At 45.9% G+C, this 25573-nt stretch overlaps 1 protein-coding gene across 1 annotated transcript in view; it reads right to left on the bottom strand.

The window, feature by feature from the left end:
- Nucleotides 1-5304: 5304 nt before the first annotated feature.
- LOC144823711 (nuclear receptor subfamily 5 group A member 2-like) overlaps nucleotides 5305-25573 on the bottom strand; it is a 50859-nt gene continuing 30590 nt past the window's right edge. The window contains exons 5-7 of the mRNA XM_078682463.1: nucleotides 12932-13051; nucleotides 7837-7984; nucleotides 5305-6611 (exon numbers count right to left, since the gene is read on the bottom strand). Of these exons, the coding sequence (XP_078538589.1) occupies nucleotides 6367-6611; nucleotides 7837-7984; nucleotides 12932-13051 (513 nt within the window). The 3' untranslated portion in view covers nucleotides 5305-6366. The remainder of the gene's footprint in view (nucleotides 6612-7836; nucleotides 7985-12931; nucleotides 13052-25573) is intronic.

Below are 25573 nucleotides of genomic sequence, written 5' to 3'. Positions count from 1 at the left end.
AGTGACTTCGACCTGCTTCTTTAAACTTAAGGTGCTTAGAAAGATTCTGCCCTACATCCCGATTACACTAAGAAAGGTGGTGATGGGAGCCCTGGTCCTGTCCCCGGTAGATTATTGCAACTCACTCTAGCTGGGAGCAGGAGAGAAACAACTCACAAAGCTGCAAGCCATCCAAAATGCTGCGGCAAGAGTGCTGCTAAATCTTCCCAAGCGGCACCCTACATCCAAATCCAATCGGGAGCTTCACTGGCTCCCGGTTAGGCGCCGTGTTCAATTCAAGGCACTTTGTTTGGTACACAGATCACTGTATGGAAGAGGACCTGACGAATTCATCACATTACTACCTCGCTATGTACCCTCCAGAACTTTGAGGTCAGCCAATCAGGATCTGGTGTGCCAGCCAAGAATAAACAGAGCTCGGTGGGGAGGCAAATCCTTTTCCCACCAAGCCTCCAAGTTGTGGAACTCCCTGCCCCCCCTGCTGCATGCGCAAAAGTCCAAAATATGCTTTAGAAAGGCCTTAAAAACCTGGCTCTTCACTCAGTCCTAGGCCTGTCCCACTGTGCTTTGAGTGATTCTCAGCGCCAAGACGCCGCGGCATTCGTGCGCTCTACAAGAATTTCAGTCAGTCATTATCAAGTAAATGGTCTTTTAAAGAACTGTGAAATACTCGGGTGCGGCTGTGATAAGACGCCAGCCCAGCCAGCCCACAGTAGCTCAAGAACTGTATGTGTGTGTGTGGGGAAGAAGTCTCAGCTCGGGCTTACACACACGACGGGAGGGGGCTGAAGCCCTTTGAGCCCTATGGGCGTTGCACACCTGACACTAACACAATAATCCTTAAACACCAGGCCCCCCTCAACAATGCAACAAATAGGCACACATTCTGATCACTATCGCAAAAACTGCAACACTGGGAGTGGAGGGTATTGGTCTAGGTGTCATATAAAACATGCGGGAAACAAACTGCACAGAAAGCACAGCTCATAACAAAAGGGACCTATTTAGAGGTTAAAGATGATAGGGGACGGATGGAGCACTTGAGAACGCTGAGGGTGATGTGGAGTTTCAGGTATATTGAGGTGTCCATCTGGACAAACTGATAGGGCTAGGCCACGTGAGAGGAGAACAATTGCAGGGTTTCTTGGACATTGTCCTGTGGGTGGATCAGAGCTTCCTGGTTGACTGTGCCGAAGGCTACAAATGGCTTGAGCAGAATCCAGAGACAGGGGTTCTTATCGTCAGAAATAAGGAGGGTGCAATTGACTACTTGCAGGGTAGAAGTCTCCATGATTTACCAGGGTTTGAAGCTTGATTTGTAGTTTTGTGGCAGGTTATTCCTTTTGATCTGATCCTGTATATGCATCAAGATTTCATTCCCAATGGTTTTTCCATTGAAAAATAAGTGTTGATGTGGAGGATGCTGATGAGATCGGTGGGGTGCTGTTTTTGTGTTTTAACAGAGGAAGAATCTCTCATGTTTTGAGGTCATCAGGGAAGGTTACTTCTCCGACGAGGGCGGAATGTGAGTGGACATTTCTAAGAACAGACTTTGTGATGAAAACTGGTAGAATGTAGTTTCCTAGGAGTATCCTATTTGTTGTTTGATTCTGCCGGTTGAGAACATACTGCCTCTCCTATGGGGATTTGGCAAGGAACTTGAGAATCTCATGCAAAAAGGTCAGCGCCTGTCTCAGATGTAGATGTCCCCTTCTGCGACAGAGGACGATCGAGTTCAGTCATCAGAAAAGTTTTGTCGAAAGTATGAAGTCAAAAGTTAAGGATGCTTAGAATGTTGGAGATCATTACAATAAGTGAACACATTTAAAAATACTCTAAAAATAAATAAGATTATCTCCAAATCAATACCCTCAAATGAAAAGATAAGAATCCCTGCACACATCTAGTCTTCTAAGTGACTGTATGTTGTTTTCCTTAAGAAAGGACACAACTCGCCGCATATGTGAATTCACATCTGCCAAATAAAGCGCCTACAGCATATGGAGAAATGTATTCATGCACTTCTAGAAGAAGAGCTTATGATCATGACTAATAGGTACTACGTTCAGAATGGATGTATGATGATCATTATTCTTGAATTTGTCAGCGATCAACCCAAGTCTCGCCATCCTATGATCTGAATGACTTATAGAGCCTTTACACAGACTCAAAGAGAATGGAAATGTATATTAAAAAATGTATAAAATAATATAATATAATATAATATAATCTCAGTGTATTAAAAAATGCCACTTCAACAGGGGACTAGTTAATTATTCCAATTCCCTACTGGATACTGGCTGAGTTATGGAGTCATAATAACTACTGGATTCTGGCTGAGTTATAACGTTATGGCGATCTTAAGACTCACCTGTGCTGCCTTCCCAGTTTCCCCAATCCTCAAACTAATCTTGGCATGCTAGCAAGGTACAGAGCACATCCAGGGTGGAGATGGTGTAAGCAGCCCCTGACCATTGACCAGGTTCTAGGAGTTCTGCTCTTATTCGATTTTCTCTGTACCCAGAAGCAATAACCATCCTAAGAATGTGTTATTTTCTGTGCATCACATCACTTTCTGAGGCAGATGTCTCCTATTAACCTGGATTAGAGCTGGACCTTCCAAGCAGGACAGTTACACCTTCTGTTAGGAAACCCTTCACATAGTGCACTGTGTTCTAATCTACCATGTTATGGCTGCATTGTTGTAGGAGGTTATTGAAGGGTTACCTTGGGTTATTTAACACAATTCAGCACTCAGCAAAGTTATACAAATCAGCATTGAACAAATACAAATGAGTCTTTGCAACCAATGATAACACAAAGTGTGAGACGATCCACTGATGTAGTTATTAAAGTTATTTTATTGGAAGAGCATTTTAACCAAAACTTGTTTGTAGCCTGAAGAGTAATCTTTTTCTGTAGCCAACGTGTTTCATTCTCTCTGAACTTCTTCAGGTCTTCTAGATCAAAGTCCATTCTAAGGCTGTTGAACAATATTTGACACCCTCACTCTGAAAGCACGGGACCATCCGACTATATATCAGAGGGAACACAGAAGTACTACCATCTATTTCTGAACACAGAATATTGAATTAAATACGTAAGCAAATGGCGTACTAATATCCACTTTTGTTTGCAGGCAGCATTTTGAGTGACAATTATTGTTCAACGACCTGAGATTGGAGTTTGATCTAGAAAGTTATATAGCCCTAAATAAGTTCAGGGAGAACAAAATGCGCTGGCTACAGAAAAATTGTATTCACAATACTGAATGGTGCGCTGAGGTCCAGGGGTTCAGGGGTGTTATCACTGCATAATTACAAGCGTTTGAGCCTGGAATGCGGAATAACTTCTGTAACTGGTGTTTCTGGGCTGATTTCTGCATGCTTTTTCCACATTCTTAGCATTTTTCTCCAGATAAATTACTCTTGGTTTTACTTGGGTGTCCTGCGAAAAACCCAGAAGGTGCGATAATCACACCCACCATGTAATTCTGATTTGGCGAGTAAGTCCAGTTACTGCCCGAATCAGAATTTCCTGAGCATAACGAGTGTCATAGCTTGCCAGATCACACAATACACTGGGCTGCTATTTTCTGTTTTCTCTCCAGTCTTCTAAAGGGAAGCTTTGCGCTCAGCCCAAAATCAGTGGAGCAAGAACCTCTGTGACTTCAAGGAGTGACTGTTTATTTCTGCTGAGTCAACCTGAGGCTGACTTTGTTCTAAGACCTGGACATTTTGTGTCTCTTCCAGTCAGGGCTTTCAGTGGGGCGCGTTTTTTCTGTGCTGAGCAGCAACAGTAATACAAATCTGATGTTAAAATGGGTGCCTAGTGGGCTAGACATTTGTTTCCTTTACTTTTTCAGCAATATCCAGATCCTGTTCTTGGATAATGAGTATAGGCAGTCCATGTCAGGGATGTAGTCCCTGTTTACATTTTACACGTTTTATTTCATGTTGTGTGTTATATTGGTCTGAATTGACCAGGAGTATTTACTATATGCAGAAGCTTTCTGTTGATTTGTTTTCATGCAACTTATGAGTCCTGTATAGTTCACACTGGAAAATGAGTGGCCTCTAGACGCCTGGTGAGCTCAGGCTTTAGATGGGTGTTCCTGACAGGGCATGATTGAGCTCTAGATCTAAGGGGGAAGGCAGGTCGAGCTTCTTACAGGGCAAATCACTGGATTCAATAGATGTTCAAACGACAGGCTCATCCAATCCTAGGACTCTGCAGAATGCATAGAGTGATGGTCACATATGTAGAACTTGAAATTACACATTTATGGGGAAATTGTGTAAAGGAAGTATATAGAAGTTGAAAAATTGGCAGTGCCAAAAGAAAAGAAAATGCATCATTTGTAGGTGGGGAAGGTCTGTGTAGGTGTGTATGAGAGAAGTAGTAGTGGAGGAGACAAAACAAAGTACATGAAGAACGAGAGAGTGAAAAACTGTAACGGAGAGGAATAGGATGAAGTATGTGGAATGCAGATTGAGGGACTTCAGACAGAGAGATGTGGGTAGAAAGGGCACACGTGTCTAATGCAAAGGAGAAGAGTGCAGAAGAAAGTGATGTGTAGGACATTGAGCCACTCTGGACACTTACCTCTTCACAGACCTTAGCAATGTTTAATTTACAATATCATATTTCTAGAATTTTTCAGAATCTCATGCTTTCAAAATTGAAACGATTTAAATATTCTAATTATTCATAACAATCCTTAATTATCTGATATCAAAGAAAAATCCGTAAAAGGGAGCATTGGCAACGCATTTTGCTGAGGCTTGTTTCAGGGGTATGTGTTTGTTGCTATGCAATATGTCTTGATGCCATACTAGAAAACACCCAGAGTCCCCCAAACACTAGTCAGTCAGCACAGTGTCACACTAGGGATTCTAGTGTACCTGTTTTAGGACATCCTCCTAATTTAAGAGGCCACATCTCTTCCAAAGGATTCCCAGTTAGGCTTCGTTGGGCGAGTCCCTGTTTGAAATTCCTTCATTTTTCATCCGATACAACGAAGCACCCCCAGTCTTATCTTCCTTGGATGCAGAAGAAACATGTCTGAAATTACATTTTACATACTATAGGATACAGAATGATACATGTCACAATATTAACTTATAATTAGCAGAGTGGAAGTTAGAATTGGCCATTTGTATGATGTTTTGTTATTAAATGTTACAACTCTAAAAGCTTCGAAAATAACAGCAGATAAAAAATCCAGCAAAAATGTAACTGCGCAGGAGAAAAAAACACAGAACTTCTAATTTTTAAGACAGAATTTTCAAATCAAAAAGAAGGTTTAAAAAATAATCAGCAACACTTTATTTTGTAGTAAATTATGCGTATGAAGTTATACAAAGGTGACAAATATCACATTTTGTAAAGCTTCTAAGTTCTTTCAGCTCCACAAAACTTTGCTGTTGTCATTTTAATTAAACCTCTACTTATACTATACATAGTCAATATCTGAAATCCATTAAGAACCACTTTCATCAGTATTAATTAAATAATTGTCAGCGTAGGATGGCATCTCTCCTCCCATAAGACCGAGTTGCTCGCTGCCTTCGCCTACAATCAAGGCCCTGTCACGTCCCATAAGACATAGGTTCTGCTGCTCATGTCAACCTTTAATCAGCGTGCAGTGACCACTCACACACCATCAGACCCTGGTCCTTCTGCTCATGTCAGCCTTTAACCAGCATCCAGTGACCGCTCAACCGCCATAAGAAACAAGTCCGGGAGTTCATGTTGACTAGTCATCATGCCCATACCATGAGGTACAGGTCTCCTGTGCTGATTCACACAACTTTTATTTTTCGGCATCATTAAAATATAGTCATTTTTTAACATTCTAATAATACTTCTTGGAAATGTGCATTTTAATGATTTGGTGGATGGGTCTTAGGTCCTGAATGCAGAGTCACATCACAAGGTGCCATGCTTGCCAGGAGTTCTTGTCAAATCTAAACTGGCAATTGTTTCCCCTAATCCCGCTCTGAGTCATGACCCCAGATAATCTGGGCAACCTGGCACAGGCTCATTGCACAAATATGAGAAATATTTGGATTGTGTTTTGTCTGTATCAATCCACTGTGAACAATGCATGGTGGTGTAGTCTGGGATTAGGCAGCCTGTGGATAAGGGCGCTTTACCCTCTCCTTCTTCCTAAGGATGCAAGTTTGAAGACGGATACAATTATACCTACTCATGCGATGGGAGACTCTGAGCTGGAGCATGTGTTCATCAGTGATAGAGACATTATTGGCAGGGGTTTATCCTCTCAGCATCCCACGGTTCAAGTGCTGAAGGCTGTCCTACAGGTTGATATGGATATTTAACCACATATCGTGGAAGCGTGTGTTAGCCTAACTTAGCATGCAGCATCTCGTTCAGTAGGTTGTTGCAGGGCAGGTCTCCGCTGAGGTGTTTCTGGTACAGGTAGTCCTCGGCCTGCATACTGATGGCCCGGATCTCCGGCAGCCGCAGGAGCAATTGTCCAAACTTGTCGGCTTGGTGCTTGTGGCAGGTGGTATATTCCATCAAGCTGCGATTCACCTGCTCCTGCACCTGCTCCAGGAAAGGGAGTCCCAACAGGTTTTTTGCATCTGAAGGAAAAGAGGAAGGAAGGGTGGACTGTGAATTCTTTATTTTACCAACTTTGGGCAAATAGACAGTTTATACAGCCTTCATGGGAATCAAGCAATTAATGTGCAGCCCACAGGAGATTTTAGCAATAACTAATATATTAACTGAGCTATATTGCCAGCTCCTTGTAGACTTTGTAGCTGTAGGACACAATACGTAGGACAATATTAATTACTTAATTTAGCAACCTTCCTGTTTACCCCAGAGGAGTGGACAGCTTGGCATAGACATTGCTATGTTTTCTAGGTTTATGAAAAAGTAGAAAGGTCAGATATTATGTCTTGCAGAGGGAGAAATGTCAACTTTAAATCGCATGAAGACAAGGTTTTGTGCTTCAATTAACCCTTGTGTAGGACGAGGCCCTACTAGGCAAGATAACAACATCAAAGGCATGAAACCATCTTGATTATAATAATCCAGCAGAAGCTGGAAAAGTGAGGTTTTCTAAATCCAAGATGAGCAAGATTGATTTTTCATATTGTTCCAATGTCGGTGCCTCAAAACATGGCTGGAAGGAAAAACCAGAATACGACCAGCAATGGAAAGCCGAATTATCGACGCTGGAGATGTCCCAAAGTCCCAAAGAGAGTATTGAGTAGACTCACAAAAGGGAAGATCAACAAAGAGTGTTTGTAATAGGTTCATTATGCCAGAATAATCTCACACAAATCGCAAATTTTGTGTTACATGACATGTGTGCAATGTTTGCCAAGTCACATAACGCAAAATTGTGTATGATCTTTGCTTCCCGGGCACTGGTTCGAGGATAAAATGTTAGCCATGAGACATTTTCTCTTTTAATGAGACATTTGGTTCTTGAGCCAGTGTCCTGCTGATATCTCACATTACTTATTTCCGCAAAGTATACTCTCATCAGGAAAATTTACTCTAGATACCATTAATGTGTATTTAGCATAGTATGCAATTTTCGTAAATAGTATGCACATTTTATGGAACTAAACCCCGCAAATTTCACACACCCAGGTGGCCATGCTTATGGATGTCTTTTTTAAATGGTCTATAGATATGATTGGTGGTTGGAAGATACCAGACTGAAATCGATTTTCTTCTTCAATTATCTAGAGACCTTGAGTTTTCAACCACATGACAGGTGAGTTAAGGGATAGGAATGATAACAATACAAGTGTGATTGGGTGCCTGGAATCCCATCTACAGCACCCTCACCTGAGCTGAAGAGAACCAGGAACCTGAGGCACACCATCTCTGGTCGGTCCACCTGAAGGGCCTGAAACTTGGAGACCAGCTCATGCGTCCGTGTCACCAGACTTGCCAGGGTGTCACCAGCCTGGGAGATGATTGTCGACAGGTCAACCTGCAGGGAACCGAGAACCAAGGGTCAATGAAAGGTATTGATCATGGCAGTACTTTCTATTGGTTGGTGCACCACCTTTCCAGTATGATATTAATCTCTGAATTGTATCTTTCAGATGCACTGAAATAGGCCCACAGCTCTGTCAAAGGCAGAGCTCTCTGTTTATTTTTGTCTCACAGACGATGCCCTTGACTGGTGCACTGAAATGGAGGGCACATTGGTATAGTGTTTATTCAGTATATATGGTGAATACAATAGAGTTGTGGAACTGATATCACCTGGTGCTTACTGGAAAGATGATGAATTCCAATCCGTGGTTGGATTGATGGACATTTGGAGAAGGATATACTTAGATAACCAAAAATAATATTTTACTGGCCCCATCATGTTGTAGTTATCCGCTGTCCCTTGATTCATTTATCCAATTGTCTACTCACACCATTGTTAATTTCAAGGCACTATCCTCCTACAGATTTTGGAAAAGGGGGGTGGTGATGGACAGAGTTTCTGAATGATGCAGAATACTCTTACCAAGTCAATAGATCATGGTTTTAATCCATCACCGTTTTTTAGCTCACTGCACCATCCCAGCTCAGAACCTGGCTATATGCAAATTAGTCTGTTCCTGTCCCAGTGCATGATGGGAACAGGGCAAACCAAACTACCAAGCCAATTCTTATACTGGGAAGGAAACAAGCTTCCGGGGACCGGTTTCTGGCATCACAGCCTTCTTCGGCCCGGCTTGCTTGAATCCTGATGGTGCAATGAGCAAGGGACTCACGTCTGAGTATACCCTCCCACACATAGTGTGGATAAAACCGATTTTGGAAAAGGGGGGTGGTGATGGACAGAGTTTCTGAATGATGCAGAATACTCTTACCAAGTCAATAGATCATGGTTTTAATCCATCACCGTTTTTTAGCTCACTGCACCATCCCAGCTCAGAACCTGGCTATATGCAAATTAGTCTGTTCCTGTCCCAGTGCATGATGGGAACAGGGCAAACCAAACTACCAAGCCAATTCTTATACTGGGAAGGAAACAAGCTTCCGGGGACCGGTTTCTGGCATCACAGCCTTCTTCGGCCCGGCTTGCTTGAATCCTGATGGTGCAATGAGCAAGGGACTCACGTCTGAGTATACCCTCCCACACATAGTGTGGATAAAACCGATTTTGGAAAAGGGGGGTGGTGATGGACAGAGTTTCTGAATGATGCAGAATACTCTTACCAAGTCAATAGATCATGGTTTTAATCCATCACCGTTTTTTAGCTCACTGCACCATCCCAGCTCAGAACCTGGCTATATGCAAATTAGTCTGTTCCTGTCCCAGTGCATGATGGGAACAGGGCAAACCAAACTACCAAGCCAATTCTTATACTGGGAAGGAAACAAGCTTCCGGGGACCGGTTTCTGGCATCACAGCCTTCTTCGGCCCGGCTTGCTTGAATCCTGATGGTGCAATGAGCAAGGGACTCACGTCTGAGTATACCCTCCCACACATAGTGTGGATAAAACCGATTTTGGAAAAGGGGGGTGGTGATGGACAGAGTTTCTGAATGATGCAGAATACTCTTACCAAGTCAATAGATCATGGTTTTAATCCATCACCGTTTTTTAGCTCACTGCACCATCCCAGCTCAGAACCTGGCTATATGCAAATTAGTCTGTTCCTGTCCCAGTGCATGATGGGAACAGGGCAAACCAAACTACCAAGCCAATTCTTATACTGGGAAGGAAACAAGCTTCCGGGGACCGGTTTCTGGCATCACAGCCTTCTTCGGCACGGCTTGCTTGAATCCTGATGGTGCAATGAGCAAGGGACTCACGTCTGAGTATACCCTCCCACACATAGTGTGGATAAAACCGATTTTGGAAAAGGGGGGTGGTGATGGACAGAGTTTCTGAATGATGCAGAATACTCTTACCAAGTCAATAGATCATGGTTTTAATCCATCACCGTTTTTTAGCTCACTGCACCATCCCAGCTCAGAACCTGGCTATATGCAAATTAGTCTGTTCCTGTCCCAGTGCATGATGGGAACAGGGCAAACCAAACTACCAAGCCAATTCTTATACTGGGAAGGAAACAAGCTTCCGGGGACCGGTTTTATCCACACTATGTGTGGGAGGGTATACTCAGACGTGAGTCCCTTGCTCATTGCACCATCAGGATTCAAGCAAGCCGGGCCGAAGAAGGCTGTGATGCCAGAAACCGGTCCCCGGAAGCTTGTTTCCTTCCCAGTATAAGAATTGGCTTGGTAGTTTGGTTTGCCCTGTTCCCATCATGCACTGGAACAGGAACAGACTAATTTGCGTATAGCCAGGTTCTGAGCTGGGATGGTGCAGTGAGCTAAAAAACGGTGATGGATTAAAACCATGATCTCTTGACTTGGTAAGAGTACTCTGCATCATTCAGAAACTCTGTCCATCACCACCCCCCTTTTCCAAAATCGGTTTTATCCACACTATGTGTGGGAGGGTATACTCAGACGTGAGTCCCTTGCTCATTGCACCATCAGGATTCAAGCAAGCCGGGCCGAAGAAGGCTGTGATGCCAGAAACCGGTCCCCGGAGGCTTGTTTCCTTCCCAGTATAAGAATTGGCTTGGTAGTTTGGTTTGCCCTGTTCCCATCATGCACAGGAACAGACTAATTTGCGTATAGCCAGGTTCTGAGCTGGGATGGTGCAGTGAGCTAAAAAACGGTGATGGATTAAAACCATGATCTCTTGACTTGGTAAGAGTATTCTGCATCATTCAGAAACTCTGTCCATCACCACCCCCCTTTTCCAAAATCGGTTTTATCCACACTATGTGTGGGAGGGTATACTCAGACGTGAGTCCCTTGCTCATTGCACCATCAGGATTCAAGCAAGCCGGGCCGAAGAAGGCTGTGATGCCAGAAACCGGTCCCCGGAAGCTTGTTTCCTTCCCAGTATAAGAATTGGCTTGGTAGTTTGGTTTGCCCTGTTCCCATCATGCACTGGAACAGGAACAGACTAATTTGCGTATAGCCAGGTTCTGAGCTGGGATGGTGCAGTGAGCTAAAAAACGGTGATGGATTAAAACCATGATCTCTTGACTTGGTAAGAGTATTCTGCATCATTCAGAAACTCTGTCCATCACCACCCCCCTTTTCCAAAATCGGTTTTATCCACACTATGTGTGGGAGGGTATACTCAGACGTGAGTCCCTTGCTCATTGCACCATCAGGATTCAAGCAAGCCGGGCCGAAGAAGGCTGTGATGCCAGAAACCGGTCCCCGGAAGCTTGTTTCCTTCCCAGTATAAGAATTGGCTTGGTAGTTTGGTTTGCCCTGTTCCCATCATGCACTGGAACAGGAACAGACTAATTTGCGTATAGCCAGGTTCTGAGCTGGGATGGTGCAGTGAGCTAAAAAACGGTGATGGATTAAAACCATGATCTCTTGACTTGGTAAGAGTATTCTGCATCATTCAGAAACTCTGTCCATCACCACCCCCCTTTTCCAAAATCGGTTTTATCCACACTATGTGTGGGAGGGTATACTCAGACGTGAGTCCCTTGCTCATTGCACCATCAGGATTCAAGCAAGCCGGGCCGAAGAAGGCTGTGATGCCAGAAACCGGTCCCCGGAAGCTTGTTTCCTTCCCAGTATAAGAATTGGCTTGGTAGTTTGGTTTGCCCTGTTCCCATCATGCACTGGAACAGGAACAGACTAATTTGCGTATAGCCAGGTTCTGAGCTGGGATGGTGCAGTGAGCTAAAAAACGGTGATGGATTAAAACCATGATCTCTTGACTTGGTAAGAGTATTCTGCATCATTCAGAAACTCTGTCCATCACCACCCCCCTTTTCCAAAATCGGTTTTATCCACACTATGTGTGGGAGGGTATACTCAGACGTGAGTCCCTTGCTCATTGCACCATCAGGATTCAAGCAAGCCGGGCCGAAGAAGGCTGTGATGCCAGAAACCGGTCCCCGGAAGCTTGTTTCCTTCCCAGTATAAGAATTGGCTTGGTAGTTTGGTTTGCCCTGTTCCCATCATGCACTGGAACAGGAACAGACTAATTTGCGTATAGCCAGGTTCTGAGCTGGGATGGTGCAGTGAGCTAAAAAACGGTGATGGATTAAAACCATGATCTCTTGACTTGGTAAGAGTATTCTGCATCATTCAGAAACTCTGTCCATCACCACCCCCCTTTTCCAAAATCGGTTTTATCCACACTATGTGTGGGAGGGTATACTCAGACGTGAGTCCCTTGCTCATTGCACCATCAGGATTCAAGCAAGCCGGGCCGAAGAAGGCTGTGATGCCAGAAACCGGTCCCCGGAAGCTTGTTTCCTTCCCAGTATAAGAATTGGCTTGGTAGTTTGGTTTGCCCTGTTCCCATCATGCACTGGAACAGGAACAGACTAATTTGCGTATAGCCAGGTTCTGAGCTGGGATGGTGCAGTGAGCTAAAAAACGGTGATGGATTAAAACCATGATCTCTTGACTTGGTAAGAGTATTCTGCATCATTCAGAAACTCTGTCCATCACCACCCCCCTTTTCCAAAATCGGTTTTATCCACACTATGTGTGGGAGGGTATACTCAGACGTGAGTCCCTTGCTCATTGCACCATCAGGATTCAAGCAAGCCGGGCCGAAGAAGGCTGTGATGCCAGAAACCGGTCCCCGGAAGCTTGTTTCCTTCCCAGTATAAGAATTGGCTTGGTAGTTTGGTTTGCCCTGTTCCCATCATGCACTGGAACAGGAACAGACTAATTTGCGTATAGCCAGGTTCTGAGCTGGGATGGTGCAGTGAGCTAAAAAACGGTGATGGATTAAAACCATGATCTCTTGACTTGGTAAGAGTATTCTGCATCATTCAGAAACTCTGTCCATCACCACCCCCCTTTTCCAAAATCACTATCCTCCTACAGGACATTTTCCCCTGACAGCCCATCAATGCCAAGCCAGTCACCTGTTGCCCGGTGACCAGAAGGACGCTGCCCTCCTTCCCGTGAAGCACCTGGCGGTAGATGTGATCAAGCATGAGCAGCTCTGTCCAGCAGTTCTGAAGAAGCCTCATCTGGTCCTCCACCTGGAGAGAGAGTGATGGGGGGAGAGAAAGAGAGAGAGAGAGAGAGAGAGAGAGAGAGAGAGAGAGAGAGAGAGAGTTAGTTAGTTAGTTAGTTAGTTTCGCTTCCAAGATAACGGCATTGGCTGAGGAGCTATGCCTCAGTTTATCCAAACAGTACAAGTACAGCCTCAGAAATCGGGGCATTTCTTCTTTAAATATATATTTCAGAGATTTAGAAGGAAGGGCGATGCTTAATTTGAGCTGGTGGTTGCAGGTGGGGGGCACTGGCACTCACTTTAGGGGACGAGCACTTAGTTTTCCTCATCAGACATACCAAGAAAGATAAAAAACAACAAACAGAAAAGAAGGATGAAGACAAAAAAATGAAGAAAAAAAACGTCACAAATAGAACAAGCAGAAACCTGCAAGACTGAGATTAATTGGAAGGCAGAGTCTGGCCATGGATTAAAGAGGCCTGAGGTGGATTCAAGGTTGCGCAGCCTGGTATTCAGCATGCTGACATTTAATAGTGCCGGCTGAGGGCTTCTGATTAGAGCTTTGGACACCAGAACTCTTTTTTGATTTTACAAATTAAGCATTGCAGCAGGGCTATACCTCAGGTTACAGAGATCATACAGCTACCCTTAGGTGGAAATGATGCCTGATCCTCAGGTGAAACAGCTCTTTCAACCTTTGGCCTCAGATATGAAATCAACGTCTCTAGATAATTTCTAGATATTTAGATCGATAGTCCTTAATATCTATTTAGAAAGCCAATAAACCTTCTCATATTTATAGTGTGGAATAATATTTTTTTCTAAAGCAGAGGACCTTAAACTTTTTTACTGTGAGCCTGCCTACCCAAAATATTTTGGAATCGGTCCCCTTCAAAACTTTATGGAAAGACTTGGTGGGGGGGAGGCAGAAAGGGCAGGGCTGAGTGCAGGGGGCAGGGGATATGATATCAATTCAAGGGTAAAAAAAATCTGTATCTCAAAACCCACACTAAATATGAGACATAAAAATGAATAAGTGCATTAAATATTCTGAAGTAGACAGAACACTACCCTCACACTCCTAGGCCCCAATGCAACTGCACCAAATGCACTTATGATAGCCGCAGCCCAGAGTAGCAAGCTATCCCCTCTGCCTCTTTCACCCCTTCCCCACCAAGCATGGCCATCACTCCGATCATAAAACAGAGTCTGACTTTTTTTTAAATCAGCATTCAGAAAAAATGTTGCCCGTCTCTTTGCAGCAAAGATGCTGTCAGCCCTAATGCTCTCCACCATGCCTCAATTATAAAATAAGACAGATGTAATTGTGATGCAATGGGCCCTTCAAACTCCTGGCCCCAGGTCCACTGCACCTGCCTCACTAATGAGAGTTAATGCCTTGTGAAGCAGGCGGTCTCTTATGCCCCTTGTTAAACTACCCCAGCTTCCTTACTGCCATCTCTCTGAAGCTCAAGGTAAAGCGTCTCCTCTTCTTCATTGTTCACCTCTCTTGGGCCGTTGGTTCAATGCCCAAAGCAACACTGGCATAGCGACGGTGCATGGAACCCTAATACAGGCAAGGGATGATGGTACAACAGCCAAAATAGGAGTTTAGTTGGGCCCTCACACCCCTGGTACCACTGACTCTGCAGTACCAATAATTCCTACTCTTCTGGCCACACTACTGGGCCATATCTCACCCCATGTTGCTTGGGACCTGTTCCCTGTCCAGAAAGGGGGCACTTGGACCCCAATGCTAACAAGGAAAATGGCTTACCACCCCCTTTTGCTTCTAACATTTCCTTAATTGTGGTGCAGTGGTCACTCAGACCATTGCCCCAGTGCCAATACACCTACGGCACTAATGAAAGAAGAGGCACTTAAAAAAACTGTCTGCATTTCTCAACACCTTCTTCAGGGCATTTCTTTGAGGATGTGAGGAAGCTGTCTCTGTACATTTGTAAAGAAAAAGATTAGACTCCACATTGAGCCCCCTTCTAAAGACCATCTCTTTGGTGATTTCCATGAATTTTGCCCCGGTTAGCTTTCTCGAAGGCCATTGATCTCAGGCCTAAGGGGTCAGCGTGATCAGTACTCTGAATATGACCCTTTTGGCCTTCTCCTTGACACCCCATCAACTCTTCTAGAGGACATCAGCATCTTAACATAGGTCAAAGTTGGCCAGGTGCCTTGTGATGTGGGGTTAAAAACAACCATTCCTGAATTGTTAATGGGCATTTGGATTCTTGGATGGTGTTGACAGGGAGGGATCTTTAAAGTGCTTTAATTTAAGGAGTCACTTGAAGTATCATGATGAGAAACATCTATTGTTTTTGATAGATAATGTAAGGATGCTGAGGTTTGGGAAGTGTCATTTTAGTGAAATTGTCTGCACTTGTACAATCTAGTTAGCTATTACTAATATGTATTGTAGGAAAGAACTTGTTTTATCATATGCACTAAATCATTGAGTGGCAGCCTATCTTACACTGTGTGTAATAAAATTTTAAAAGAATTTCTTAAATATTTACAGTGCTGCAGTGGTGTAGCTATCCCTATGGCCGCGAATGCCGCCCCCTGAGACAGCAGGGAGGAGCAGGAGGAGGACACCCGGGGTGGACTGCCCTCCCACCCCCCGCACCTTTCCTACGCCACTGCAGTGCTTTCGGTTAGTTGCTGGGTCATCATTGCACTGAAATACTCAAGTTACTATTCTGCACAGTACCAAGCAGGATTCAATATTGTGACTCTCTGGTCTCACAAACAGATCTGCAATGATTGCATTAACCAATTTATGTGTCATAATTAGGGCTTCCAGTTTTATGGTATTTTTTTTATTTTTTTGCCATTTCCATCTGTATTTATCCATATTTCTTTTTTGGGCATTTTATCTGTATTTATCCACATTTATTTTTGCCACAAGCAAAAGTTGACGCTGCTGCTAATATTTTTCCACATTTATTTAAATTGACAATGCACACATGCACTCAGTTGTTATTGGCCAACACATTACATTCATCTGAAAATTTTGCCATTTGCTGAATGTCCCAAATACGCTTAAAAGTGCTATCACAAGCCATTTGTGTCAGAGACTTGCAGTTTCTGTCATCGGCACAGAGTGCCAGATCCTCTTCCTCACTGAACACCATCCTGCCCCACTGAGAGAAACACACTGCCTTCAGCTACAACTCAATTGTGCCCTGCTATAAACACCTGGAAGCAACTCAATTTAAATTATGCACTAGACTAGAGTAATATGCTGTCTGAAAAAAAGTAAAAGTGTACTGGAAAAAAGCAAACATTCACAGGGAATACACCATCATGCTTTTACACTCATTATTCAGAAATCAATGAGTGTATTTGCTTGAAAAGCTAACGACATGAAAATAAAAGTAGCGCTTCACTGGCAAACTCTGAAAGGTGGTGCTAATGTTTTTGGGTGTAAATAAAACCAAACTGGCCACTTTGCGACTACTCTGTCTTGATTTATTTAGTTATGTATTTATTGCTTGCATCTTAAAAGCTTTTTCTCTCCTCATGAGGCTGCATTTCGGTGTAGAAAAATGTCAGACAAAGACATTTGCTGCAAAAGTGTTTCTCCTTTTTTGGATCCATTTCACAAAGAAATGAATGATGGAAAGTGTAGGGTTTGGTGAGGGCGCTAGGCCCTCATTCTGTAGATAGCTGAATGAGACACGAACACCGTAGTATGGGGATAGGTAATGGGCCCAGAGCACGTGCGCTCGGCCCCTTTATTGGCCAGTGTCACATGACCTGTGACGCCTGGTGGTGGGTGGGTGTTAGGTGTATGATTACACAAGAACTGAGATACTAGACAGTGTCTTCCGACAGTACATCCCTCCCAACCGTAGTAAATAAAATTACACTAACTAAAGTCCAACCTGTGGGAATGAAAATAGAGTTCACACAAAACCCATAATTCAAATCACGACGACTCCCACATAGTCTTCTTTACCGCCTGTCACTTCAATTGCTGCCGATGATGTCTCTTCTTGCCTTGGCAGACTTGCAGCTTGTAAGTGGGCTTTACAGTCTCTCTCGCTCTGTTCCACATCCTGTGAACGTGCAGAAGTATACATATATATTGAGTCCCAAGTGTGTTACTTTTCGCTGGACCGTCCTGGTCAAAGTGCTCGGTTTAAACTGGTGTCTGTCCTTGACGGGATCTTCAGTTGCAGGTTATCCCTCTCACGGATACCCCTCTCTCGTGGGTGTCCCCTCTCACTGGACGACCCGGAGGCCCTTCTGCCAGGCTTCCACTGGACCGGTGGACATGCCGCCTTGCCTCTTCAACATGTTGAAGGACGTCGCTACGGGTCCTCTTCTCCGTGTCCGAGTTCCACCTGAAAGGGTGTTGTTGGCACTGGTTCCGTCTTGTGCGACCTTCGGTCTTCCAGGATCTTCAGCGCGAGCTTCAACAGTCCGTCTCTCGTTGGGGACCCGCTGCCACCTGTGTCCCTGAGGCCTCTGCCCCTGGATTTCCGCGGCCCTTGTGTCCGTTCCATCCCAGAGGTGGGTGTTGCCAACAGACCGGCCTGCTCGCTTCCGTCATTCCTGGATGACTGTCGGGTTCGCACGTGGATGCTTGCTTTCAGTGATGTTACTTATCCCGGTCGTGCGTGTGGACTGTCGTGCACCTCTCACGTTCTCCTCGGTGTTTCCCCTTTTTGTGTGTCGTAGTGTCTTGGTCCACACTCCTCTTTGCTCTACTCCATTCTCATTGTCTTCCTGTCGTCGTGCTTCTCAGACCTCTTCTCCTTTCCTTCTCTTCGGTGGTGGCAGACGTGCCACTCAGACCTCTTCTCCTTCTCTTCTCTTCTCTTCTGTGGTGGCAAACGTGCCACTTGGACATCTTCTTCCTCCTTCCTTTTCGCAACGCGGTCTGGTCACCTTGCTGTCTTCCTCTTCCTGGCCAGACTTCTCCAGGCAGCGTGCACTCCGCCTGCTTCCATCCGGTCTTGTCCTGGTTCACGGACACTGTCTCTACTCATCTGTGACTGGACCGGGCGTTGCGATCTTCTCCCGCTCTTTAGACGTTACATGTTGCATTGTGGTAGTTGAAGTACGTTAGTCGCTGATCGTGGACTGTGTCTTGGTGTTCGAACTTCTGGGACCTCTGGCTGGTCCACTCTGCCGATGCTGGCAGGCTATCTTCGGTCCTCTTGCGGGATACTTGCTGTGTTACGGTTCGTTGACCCTTGCTTCGGTCACCTCCCTCTGCGACCCCCAGTCGGTCGGCTTTTGGTGCGGCCATCTGGCTGGCCGGCTTCTTGGGTGCGTCACATCGTGTGACCGTCCAGGATACTTCGTGCGACCGTTTGAGGGGTCGGCTTTCTTGGGTGACCAGCGGAGTGGTCTTCGGCGTGAGTCCTCACGCTTTGCTGACTTTGGGTTTGGTCCCTGTTCGCTCCGTTCCGGTGCTGTAGCGTTGGCGCGCTTTTGTCAGCGCTCTTCTTGTGCGGAGGGTTACGTCACCACTCCGCGCTTCTTCGTGTTCAGGTTGCTTCCGTTATGTCACGGGTGTGCTTGCTTTTCTTCTGGGATCCTGGAGCAGTGTTGGCGGTCGTCGCGCTTCCTCCCTGTGTTGCACTTGCTTGTTGGGGAGTCTTGGGACCTCTGTCTCTTCCCGTGGTGGTGGTGCTGCAGTTTCTTCCCTGCGGTTGCAACGACAACCTGTGGCCATCAGGTGCCGCTCCGCTTGCAGTTGGTCTCTGCTTGTCCCCTGTGCGTCAGGTGGTCTGCGCCTCTGCTCTGTCTCCTGCTCCTGGTGCTGGGAGTTTCGTCACTCCTTGCGCCGTCCTGCACATCGCAGTGCTGTGATGGTGTGTGAAGTTCCTTCACTCCTGGCGCGCTTCTGCGCCTTGTCACACCATCCTCCAGGGATTGGGTGATTCTCCTTGTCGAGCGGTGAGCTCTCTGCTTGTCGAGTGTCCTCTTTGGGAGTCTGCTGTCCTGTGGCACACTTGGGGCTGCTAGGGTACAGCTGTAGTGATCACTCGCCATGCTGCAGGCCTATCTGGAAGCTGTCTTTTCTCCTGCACACATCTCTGTGCTTGAGTGTTCTGCTGGCTGCAGTGTTGCCTGCTGGCCACTGAGTGGCAGTGTTTTCAGTCTCTGCAGGGAAAAGGGTCATGGCCGTTGCTGCTGGAACTCTTCTCTGGCGCCAGCGCGAGGTCCTGGCCTGGCTGCAGCAACTCATCGGGACTCCCCACTCACACGGGCACTCAACCGAGGTAGGTGCCTTCCCATTTTCTCACTCGCTGCTCCAGCCGCTGCATTCTCTCGCCTCTCCCCGCCCGCAGCAGCCCTTTAGCTTACAATCTGCGGGGGGGGGGGGGGGGGGGCAGAAAGGTCGGTGCTGTTGGGGGTCTGTTGGCTCCGTCCTGAGCCGTCTCTCCTGGCTGGCGCTGCTACGGCCATATGCGGGTGGGCTCCGCTTTATGTCTTGGTGCCCGGCAGCTCACCTCATGCTGCGGGCAATGCTCCGAGTCTCCTCACTCTTTCTTCACCCCACCGCCGCAGCAGCTTCGTTATACGCTGCGCGGCGGGGGTCGCTGTAGGCTGGCCGCGGGTGGGCTCCGCGAGTCCTGATTTATTATCAATTTACTTTCTGCCACAGCGGGCGGGCTCCGCTTTCACTGTTCTCTCGCCGCCGCAGCTTCACACTACACACGCTGCGCGGCGGGAACTGGGGACGCTCCTAGCAGGCCGCGGGTGGGCTCCGCTGGCCGTGCTTCATTGCGTGTCGCCTCCCTCGGCCAACGGCTACTCTTGCCACGCGGGTGGGCTCCGCTCAACATAACTTCATGAGGGGGGGTCGCGTCTGGCTCGCGCGGCCCTTGCAGGCACCCCACAGCGTCCGGGCTCACCTCAGGCCCACGGGCCTTTTCAATATCTACGTCCGTGGCGGGTGGGCTCCGCTGGCTTTCCTCGGGTGCGGCCGGCGCAGGTGGGCACTGCCCGGTCCGCTTCTCCAGCGCTGGGGCTCACTTTCAGCCAGCCTGTTCTACCACGCAGGTGGGCTCTGCGGTGGTCGCCTCTCAGCGCAGCAGACTCGGGTGGGCACCGGTCAGTCTGCTTATCGTCTGGCAGACGTGAGGTGCGGGGTGAGCTCCCGGTCACCTCGTGTGGCATCCAGGCCCGGGGCACGGCACACGCCCCGCGGGCCTCACTGCAGGCCGGCGCCGATCCTGTGGGGGAGGGGGGGCGCGCGACGTCGCCTCTCAGCTCTCTCCTCTTCCCCCACGATGTTTTCCTTTCAGCTGGCACGCATGGCATTGCGTTACCGCCTCATTGCCATTGTAGGGTTTGGTGAGGGCGCTAGGCCCTCATTCTGTAGATAGCTGAATGAGACACGAACATCGTAGTATGGGGATAGGTAATGGGCCCAGAGCACGTGCGCTCGGCCCCTTTATTGGCCAGTGTCACATGACCTGTGACGCCTGGTGGTGGGTGGGTGTTAGATGTATGATTACACAAGAACTGAGACACTAGACCGTGTCTTCGGACAGTACATCAAGGAGAGGAAAGACCAATCACGGTTTTCTACAAGTGAGGAGGAGCGCAATAGAAAGAGAGGGAAGAAGAGGAAGAAAGAGGGGGCGGAGGCAGAAGTGGACACTGTCCTTGTCTCGTCCAGTAAAAAGGAAGAGACCCCAACCGTTATGGGCTATGCAGTTCAGCCACAAACTCTGCATACACTCCAGTCTGTGGCGTAGAAAGGTTTTGAGTTTGTGGCCAGATTGTTCTTGCAGCCACACATACACAGTGTACTGCTCTGCAGTCCGGCCACAAACTCAGCAACACTCCACTGATGTAGCTAGGCTTTGGCACACCAGGGGGTGCTGGCATTCGATTGGCTCCCTCACGAGAAAGTACTGTTTAGTTTACTCAGCTGCAATGTTTACATTCATGTTACATACTGAAGGCTGCCTTTTTCTATCATCAAAATCCCAGTCTTCAACCACCTGCATGACCCCTTTCCTTAACTCTATCACATACTCTCAATTTGACAACAGTTTATGAATTACTGTGATACGTGTTGTGTCTAATCCAGTTCTCTAGGGGTCTCTCTGGCTGACTGAACCTGCAATTCATAGGCTATTCAGGTGTGAAAAAGGAATCTCAGGTGCAGGGATCGAAAAACATCCACAAGACAATGAGATACCAAATTAGTCATTTGAGGCACAGAGCTAGGGCTTGTGCCCAGACTGCACCACCCACTGAAACCCGCCAAACTGTAGAAGGACTTTCTAACAGTTTTGAGTTTCCCCATACTGGCAAACTACAAAGAGGGTATGCCACAAGGAGCATTTGGGAACGGGGTAAGGGGCTATGGAGGGGTGACAAATGTGGCAAGCAATACTGCGACTAGCTCATGAGAGAAAGCTGACACTATGAAACCCCACTTGACACTTTGGATGCTATCTCTTTCAGGTCCACACTGTTCTGAAGCAGTGCATTTGAGTGGCTGATCTTGTGGTCCTCAAGGGATGTAGAAAAGGGGCGAGAGCTTGTTAGAGTATCCCGACTCGTTGGCACACTCCCTCAACTAGTCAGAAAAACAGGGGTGACAAAAATGACTTTTGCACATCCAACCAGATGTCCTCCTACCACTAGTAGACTAATCATGACCATTCTTAATCAATGGTCCCCATCTGATCTCCTAAACAGCACCTTACAATTTCCTAGAACACACAATAACCCACATAAGCTTCAAGAAGGATTACAATCATGTTGTGAAAACTATAAACCCAATTGGCTTTGGTTAGCTAATTGCTACGTGGTATTTTGGCAGAAAACTCAAAACACTGATAGTAAGTCAAAGCTAATTTGCCATGTCAAGGACCCACTGATGAAGCTGCTTCTATTCGTGCTCGAGATACATGGATGCATAGTGTTGCTGAAGTGTGTCCTGTTAAAGCTGTTTGTACCAAGATAAATAATTGCAAACGGTACATAGGGAAAACCGCTGCTGATTGACTTGATCGCTTGAAAGATGGGTGTGATCATTATTCTGATACTATAAATGCTATGGAAACCGATGAAGAAGCTGTTGAGGCTGCATTCATTCAAGGGCTTTTGCTGGAGGTATAAAGTGGGGAAGGAGAGACTCTGGCCTGCCTAGTGGTTCTTCGTGTTTCAACTGTGGTCATTTCGGGGACTGTAAACGAGATTATCCAAATGTGCCCCTACCTCACATGATCCCCCTGAGCAAACTGAGTTCACCTCACGCCCACAAATTGATACTCTGAGCCTGATTCGGAGTTTGGCCGATTTGTTACTCCTTCACAAACATGACACACAGATATCTTGTTCGCCTTACTACAAATACCCTATCTCCTGTGGCACTTGCAAGATGGCAGACAGGATATCCATCACATTTGTAACTGAATACCCGTCAAAGAAAAACCAAAGGTGGTGATGGACGGAGCGATGACAATACAAGCACTCACCCCCAGTCAACTGATCTGGGTTTAATCCATCACCGTTCTTTAGCTCACTCCGCCATCCCTGTTCAGACATGGCCATATGCAAATCAGTCTGACCCTGTGCCTCATGGGAACAGTCCAGCCCGAACTGCCAAGCCATGTCTTCCCTGGACCGAAATCAAGCTTCCCAGGACCAGACTCTAAATCAGGCCCTCTATTTCTTAGGACAACCAAATGAGAGCAAACTGCTTACTACTTGTAAATGTAACCCCATTATATCAATAGGGACTGCACGTATAATGTGTTATTAATGGAAAGCCCACCTTGTATCATATTGATACTGGTACTACGAGGTCTGCATTGAAATCATCTGAAATTACCTGTCTCAGACGAAACATCTGCTGCAGTAGGCAATTATAAAACGCCTGTTTCTTACTACAGCACTGAACCTGTGTCCTTCTCTTTGGATCCAGTTACAAACCAACACACTTTTCCCTTCAGCCCTGCCTCACCTGCCAACTAGATACTAATTATGCTGACGTAATTTTGAGTAAATGTTGGTGCTTCATGTTACATTTGTTCCATAACATTTCTGAAATTACGCGATTAAACCATGTCATGTAATGTGGTGCTTTGTGAGGCAAAATTTGCTGCAAGCGCTCATAAATAACGCAAATGGCAGTTGCTCGCATCGCTTCTGTTTTTCTTGCTATATTTTAACTGTGAAATGTGTCCTCATGTCTATCATTGATGCAAGGATGCATTTCATACCAAAATATAGTGCTGAATGAATGATCTGATTTTTGATTTATGATGCAGAGTTTTGCATAAGTTTACTTAAACTTCATGCAATTACATAGTCCTTAGACAGCCGGCCAAACCAACATGCGCACTGATAGCAGTGCATACCACTCCCCATTGGTGCCTGTCATTCCCCTGGCCAAGCCCCAAAGACTCGGCCAGGAAACATAATATAACAATAATAAACCCGGGGTTATTATTGTTTTATTTTCATTTATTTTTTACGCAGCTGTCAGGGGCGACAAAGCTCCTCCGCCATAGTGGAGGAGCCGCCACTGGCCCTGTGGCCACCCAAACTGGATCTGACAGCCCTTGATACCATAACAGCACAACGCCATCTTACCGGCTTATCATAGTTATGCTGCCTATCTAGTTGAAATGTCAAAACTATTAGGATCACCTTCCACTGTTGTCATATTTCATCGTGTGTGGCTGCTTATTGTTGATTACCAAAACGCAGAACCTGTCCATGTCAAGGTTGTCAAGATATGAAATATTATTGCTATCTGCTCTCATATACCATTAATATGAGGTCCTTTTTTGAACCATGCTTCCCTCTTTTCTTTGACTACTGATAGGGAACCTCATGATGGTATCCTGACAGCGGATGTATGACGTTACAACGCATGCTTTTACCACGCATGCTGTTACAACGCGGTTTTTACAATGCAAACCTTTACAACGCATAGCGCTTTGGGGTGCTGGATAGTGAATAGTTTAATTTACTATTCCAACTCCAGTCCCCGTGAACACTAGGGAAGGTGTTGGATAGTAAATTAAATCTATTCCCTAACCTAGAGCGCCCCCCAGCGCAATGCGTTGTAATGGTTTTCGTTGTAAAACCTGCGTTGTAAAAGCACTGCGTTGTAAAAGTTTCGTTGTAAAGGATATTTCCCCCTGACAGCGGCCCACATTACCAAATGTCTTATTGACCACACTAATGCACATTTGCCCTATTGCGATCATGCATATTATGTTGATGGTTCATGTTTAGGAAAGGGAACTTTGGTTGCTGGTTATGCCAAGTATACCCTACATAAAATAAGAGAGAGTTGATGCTTACTGAATGCACATTTTGCTGAAGTAGGTGGGTGTGGTAGACCTCACTTATGCTTGTGTCCTAGCTGCACAGAAAACTTTAACTATTTTCCCTGAATCTAAATATTCATTTTGGGGTGGCCAGGATTTCAGACTCTTCTTTGGGAGCCCCTTCCAAAATTGGTACTCATGTAAAAAGTTTGCTGGTATGTTTGTATGTATATGTTGATATAGGTAGAGCGTGAACCTAGCTTGAGTGCAATGGAATACTAAACATGAGGTAGGCTCCCTAGGAAGATAATATACTTGGGGGAAAATCAAATGTAGGCTGTCAGGTCAGGGACTGTGTTCCTTCAGGACTCGTTGCTATTGTCAATCGTGCTGCACAGCAATCTACTCAGGACGAAGTGTGCAAGGGTAATGATTTTGCTGATCAAATTGCTACAAAGGCTTTTTTGTCTCCCAATGCTGAATTCACTTTATGTGTATCCCAGGTTGCTGAACCTCTTATGACCATCCTAAAGGCTCTTACTAATTTACAGGAAAGTGCCTTTGATAGTGAAAATAATATAGGGATAAGATAAAAAGACATAAGAGAATCTGATGGAGTGTGGAAGGGACAAACAAGCAAGGGAGAATGGTCACGCTCAGAGTACTGCTTCCTAATTTAGTCCAATTATACCATGCCATTGCCCATATTAGTAAACACTGCATGGTTCGCACCACAGGTTCCCACTAGTTTGCTCCCTGCTTCATTCAATTGCCCAACAGTATTGTCATACCTGTGGCTTGTGCCAAACCTTCAAAGTGGGTAAGGGTGTCAAAACCACACCCAAAGCCCATCCACCCATGCAGGGTCACTTTGTACATGCGCAAAAAGACAGGATTTAAACACCTAGATGTTGTTCTTATGTTCATGTTCTAGTTCTAATGGGCACATGATCAGGATAGATTGAGCCTACCAATCTTCTTGGGCTGACACTGTAGCTAAGAAGCTGATCTAAGACTTCATATCAAAGTTTATAAAATCCCTCTTCAGTTTAGAAGAGGCAAAGATACCCACATTATGTCATATGTAGTTCAGGGACCCTGTAACCCCCTAGGGATTAAACAACATTTTCATTGTACTTATCAAAAAGAGTCCCCTGGGAAGGTTGATTTACAAAGATAACGCAAGAAGCAAAATATCTAAGATTTGTGCTGAAGCTGGGCTTAAGTGAGCCATCGCTCAACCTTTCACATTCTGGTCAATTTGA

Source organism: Lissotriton helveticus, chromosome 1_1 (assembly GCF_964261635.1).
Source record: "Lissotriton helveticus chromosome 1_1, aLisHel1.1, whole genome shotgun sequence".
NCBI classification, from domain to species: Eukaryota; Metazoa; Chordata; class Amphibia; order Caudata; family Salamandridae; genus Lissotriton; species Lissotriton helveticus.
Note: the sequence above shows the minus strand (reverse complement) of the source record. Positions and strands in the feature narration are given on the sequence as shown.